General features: G+C 39.0%; 1 protein-coding gene across 1 annotated transcript; it reads right to left on the bottom strand.

Moving 5' to 3' along the window:
• Window positions 1-2,674: 2,674 nt before the first annotated feature.
• On the bottom strand, window positions 2,675-5,346 carry LOC108889212 (ras-related protein Rab-26; the record flags this gene model as incomplete). The annotated part of the gene is made up of 2 exons (XM_018685574.2): window positions 4,764-5,346; window positions 2,675-2,785 (listed from the first exon to the last, which is right to left on the bottom strand). Coding segments are annotated over exons 1-2 (300 nt in total), but the record flags the coding sequence as incomplete, so codon positions are not given.
• Window positions 5,347-5,629: the final 283 nt, after the last annotated feature.

The raw sequence follows: 5,629 nt of genomic DNA, 5'->3' as shown, positions 1-5,629 counted from the left end.
TCCAGACATTAAAAATATATGGAGATTAAAGAGAAGTGAGGTTGAAAAAGCACATTAAAAGCCAGTGGAAGCTGATGTCTGACTATGTGTGTATTTTTGTATTCTTGTGAGAACCAAATTCAAGTTTGAGGACATTTAAGCTAGCCCTTACTTTTTCAAAATGGAGGTAAAACTGGAAAATGTAATGGTTAAGACTTGTTTTTAGGTTCCTATTTTGGGAAATATGTTTATTCGCTTTCTTGCCCAAAGTTAGATGAGAAATCCAGTAGCACTCTCATAATTGTATGGCAAACATGAAGCTACTGCCAGTGAGTGTTACCTTAGCCTAGCATAAAGACTGGGAACAGTTAGCCTAGCTCTATTGAAAGGTTAAAAAAATATGTTTACAAGCACCATCTAAAACTCACTGAGTCCCATATTATATCATGATTGTTTAAAAAACCAAAGTGTAAAAACAACAATTTGTATTTTTATGGTAATTTACATGTTGAACTTTTGCCATAACTGAGGTTACCAGGCAACCAGCAAAGATGTTATCATTTTATACTTTGTTTTTTTGTACAGATTCACATTTTGTGTGCAGACATGAGAGTAATATGAATCTTCTGATCTAACTCACAACAAGAAAGCATATAATTTGTCAGACTATTGCTTTAGGTTTAGAATTAGATTTAGGTTAAATCCTGTTTTGGTGTTCAGCATGTTACAGTTATGGTTTGGATTAAGGGCTAGGTAATGTACTGCATCAGTAAGAGGCCTTACAAGTGTGTATGTGAGTGCTGAGTGTACATTTGGCTGGTCTACAAAAGTGAGTAATAATTACAGAGGAATTAAGAGGAAGAGACAAATAAAACAGAGGGACATATTTTGAATGGTGTTAAATAACCAAGAAATCCTTCATCATAATGATCTACAGTCACCCTTCAGATGGTTCCATGGTATAGAAGTAATGAAGGCAGAAACAGGAAGAGAAACAGGAAAAGCTTCCAATAGCATCCAATAAATTTAATGAAGCAACATTTCCATGTCACAGACAATCTCACTAGGCTTTGTCAGGCAAACAATGAAGCTTTCTGATCCAGGAGCTGTTAAGTGTTTGGATGTGCACGTTCTCTATTCCATTTTTTTATAATGGCGACTTTTTTGTGCTGCAAACTTTCTTCCATGAATGCGGATAAAAGGCGATTATCTATTTTTACCTCTGCTGCTGATGTGAAAACGCTGCTCTGTTTTCTTTCATCCAAAAACAAAATCGTGTTGTGTGAGGCTGGATTCAACACCACTGTCCTATTTTCCAGCATTATTGCCCCAGGAAAGTATTTCTTTCAAAGCTGCATGCTTGTTTGGCACATCCTGCTGATTGTACTTCTACTTCTTCTGCTGGGTGATATGTTGCTTAAGTGGCTGGCTACCCAGGTAAGGAATCAGGTAAAATAACAGTCACCTGATTCCAGGGCAAAACACAAATTTATATTGCATGCTTTATTCGCAGTGTAGCCCAGTTAACTTATCACACAGTGGTGCTTCCTATTTGTACTAGTATCAATTAACACACATTCAAAAACATCCTGCTGGGCTGCATCAAGGTGTGTTTTCAGCTCAGCACTCCCTCCTGCTATTGGCTTTAATACACCACAAGCAAACCTCTTTCCACTGTTACACTATCTCTGCTGTAAGTCGCTCTGGATGACAGCATCAGGGCAGACAATATCTCCTAGGGGAAGGCTTTTCCAAACAGCTGTGTCAGAATCTGCAGTTATAGGGATCTTGCTTGGGGGAACAACAAGATAGTTTAAGACCGAAACAGGTCACTGCCTCTAGTCCGTGGCTGTGACACTTAAAGTGTGGTCGTTCTTTACTGGCAGTGTAACCCTTTTCCCCCAGGGCACAATGGGCAGAAAATGGATTAGCCATTAGCAGTAAAAAAAAAAAAAAAAAAGGATTAGCCCGTCAATAAATGATTTCACTTTAAATTAGCTTTTTAATTTAGCTTAATTCAGTTTAAATGTGCTGTGTCCCATAGGGACTAGCAGGGTTTAAACACCTTGCAAGTCACATCCATATAGAAAAGAGACAGCAGGACAGAACCAAAACATCAGCTTTTAAATCCTGGTTGTAACAGCTGCACACACTTTTTAGAGAAACTACACTCCTTTAATCACAGAATAAAATCCTGACAAGTCCTGCTTGCTCCGTTTAATTTCTGGTGTTCTCTGCAAACACATAGTGTTCAAAGTTAAAGGGATTTTACATATAAAGGTGAGATTAGTCATCATAGGATGTATTACTCTTAGACTATGAAACTTTGGGAAAATAAGCCTGTGACTGGCTGCAACCACAACAGTCTGTACAGCTGGGGTCAAAGCTTAACAAATCTGAACTTTGGGCACACACCTGCTCCATCTTTGAGTCCAGTGTCCAGTTCCTGTACACATCCATGAGTGAACAGTGGACATCTGTGCAGAGCGATCACTAAGCACCATGTACACAGTAATGGGAATACACCTTTAGGCCTGAGACTTTAAATATCTGATGGAAAACCTGTGTTATTGTAATTTGGGGCTGACAAAACATTTAGTTGGCTAATGTAGAAATGATGAAAACATCCAAACCCCAAATTTCGTACTGAACTGTGGCATACTCTTCTTCAGAGTGTGTATGTGTTTGCACTTACCCTGAAGTCGATGCCCACAGTGGAAATGAAGCTCCCGGCTAGAAAAGCTCCATCTTTGAAGCGAACCAGCAGACAGGTCTTCCCCACACCTGAATCCCCCACCAGCATCACCTGAGACACAGACGGATGGAGAAAGTTATTGGTTAATAAAATTCAAAGCCACGTCTGTATGTGTGTGTGTGTGTGTGAGGGTGTTTGAGTTACAGGAGGGAAAGGGCTCAGGCGAAAACTTTTCTACAAATACACAGGAGTTTAGCCAATGCAAGACACTGACACACACATAATACACACTTCCCAAATGCCCAACTACAGGGGAAACAGAGCATTTCTACTCACTCCAGTGGGAGAGAGCAGATTGTGCAGACAACAGGGACAGAGAGAAGGGAGAGGTGGGATGTTTCTTTCTAACACAAAATCCTCTGCACTTTTGTGTCATCTGATATGTTTGTGTGTCCGTTTGTTGATCCATGCACAGTATTAAAGTTTTTCTAGTTTGATATTTCTAGATTCTATTGGCAGCAATATATTCTTCTAGAAAAGTTCACTGTGTTGGATTTGGTGTAACTGGAGGTGATATTTGAGACACTGAACTGTTACAACTGTGTGTATTATAAATTTTCAGAGACGAGCAGTGATTCTGGCAGGGCTGTCACAGGAACAGTTGTTAATCAGGGTGCAAAATTAATACCAGCTGCCATCCACATAATGAGAATTTAGATTTGCATATGCTCAGTGCAGATGACCATTAGTCTTTATCATCTCAAATTCATAATTATTATGAATTATTATTATATAATTGCTATTATTATTATTTTATTATAAAATGACTTTTATTTACATTGTAGAATTTGGTAAGAACAGGAAATGGCTTGTATCTTGTGGGATGTGCAATATCTGCCAGATGTTTTGTCATCATGTCCACTGCTGCTAAAGAAAAAGCCTCCTAATGTACTGCTGTTAATTGATCTCATACATAATAGAAACCCCTCCTCATCATCTCCTCTGTTCTATTGCATTATTACACTATAGCTGAGGCGCACACCACTTAATGTTTCTGTTGGCCATTACGGTTCCTAAACTTCTGCACTTGAGAGGACGAGAGCGGAAACACACTGGATATACTTGACAGTATTTCATACATGTGAGAACAGTTTGGGAGTTAAACATGATGAAATTACAGACACTGGGGACAAATTGAACTATATGAACAAAACAATAATCCTTGTGATTTTTATTGACTATGCCCCCAGAGGAAAATAATGGTGGAATTATAATTTTCAGCAAGACTGCCCCAAAGAGCAGCATATCCAACACTTATCCACACAGTACATCATATTTTACAGCTACTGCAAAGACCAATATATGGGGGCCCATTTCTGCCAAGACATAGAAAAATAAATTCATGAAAAGTCATGAGTGTAAAAATAAATAATCATCATGGTAAGTCATGGTACTGGGTAAAAATGTAACTTTATTGGTCAAAAGTAAATAAAAATACAATATGTATAGCTATAAATTTTAAAGTCAAAAATCTGACCAATAAAACCACAATTTTGATTTACAATATATAGAATCAAAGATAGCAACATTTGATTTACTACATCAAAAGTATGAAATACTAGGTCAACATTATTTCACACCAAGTCAAATTTTAAACTCAAACTTACAAAATCTTTGAGTCAAATGATGAGAAAGAATGAGCTAATAAGGCCATTTTAACTTATTAACTTGTCTGAAGACAAGACATGAGAGAAGTCAAAACATCTTTGAACTTTTCTTTTCTTGGCAAATATTGGTTTCCATACACACCTGTGTGTGTCCACGTGTTGTGGACAGCAATATATCAAACCTTAGACACATATATATATATGCGTCTATATTAAAATGCTGCCACTTCGCAGTTAGAGAAAATGTCTTGCTTCAGTCATTTACATGAATTCAGTTTCAGCTATTTTTTACTCAAACAAATCTCGAATGACGCTACCTCGCACCTGTGGTACTTTACTACTTGTTTAATTGAATACATGCACGTAGAATCTTTCACTTGTTTTTGGTAGTAAAAGACATTAGGCTTGAACTCTCAGCTCACCTTGAAGGCGATGTCATAAAACTCTCCACTGTTGCTGATGGACGGTCTGCTGGGATAGACCAGTCCGGAGGACGGAGCGGCAGCGGCGGCCAGACCTTTCCCCGTCCTCCCGCTGTCTCTGCCGCTGCTCGGCGACGCCTTGGGGCTCTTGGCGCTCCCCTTGCCTTTCACTGCCTTCTTCCTGGACATGGCTCTAATAACCTGTTCACCTCCGAGCAATTAAGATAGACGAGGCGAGGAGGAGAAATAGACGAGATGGGGGTTTTCTTTCAATCTTCGATACTTTCCTTGTTGAGTTGTGGTCGAGGCGCGATAAGACTAAAGAAGTTCACCTGTGCGTCAAGATCATGACCGTGCGTAAAGCGTAAATTGATAAAGGTTTTGAAAACTGACTCTGAAGCGAGACAGCTGTTCTCCCGGTGGTGCAGCTGGATGAGTATAAACCTGAGGACTGGTTCACAATGTAAACAGCTCTCTCTCCTCCCTCTCTCGTATTGTGATGTTGGGAGCGCATGAAGGCATGGTTGTTACGGTGCGTTGATGGGGAAATCCACCCTAAAACGGCAATAACAGTATACTTCCTCAGTAATGTTGGCCTGGATATTAGACAATATTAACAAACGCAGACTCTCAGAGTTGGATTTTTTTTCGTTTCTCATATTGATGATGTGGCTTTGGTGGCTTATTAGTGCCAATAATCATCCCAGCTGTCAATTTCCAACATGTTTTCTGATAAACTGTGTATGAGTCAACTTCAGGATTTGTCAATAGATCATATTACTGCAGTTTGTCACTTCACTGTTTATCATCAGGAGAGACTGGGATCATTTTTATAAGGTAAAAACTGAGTTTTACATTGTAGTAGA

The sequence above is a fragment of the Lates calcarifer genome, unplaced genomic scaffold (genome assembly GCF_001640805.2).
Source record: "Lates calcarifer isolate ASB-BC8 unplaced genomic scaffold, TLL_Latcal_v3 _unitig_1486_quiver_1545, whole genome shotgun sequence".
NCBI classification, from domain to species: Eukaryota; Metazoa; Chordata; class Actinopteri; family Centropomidae; genus Lates; species Lates calcarifer.
Note: the sequence above shows the minus strand (reverse complement) of the source record. Positions and strands in the feature narration are given on the sequence as shown.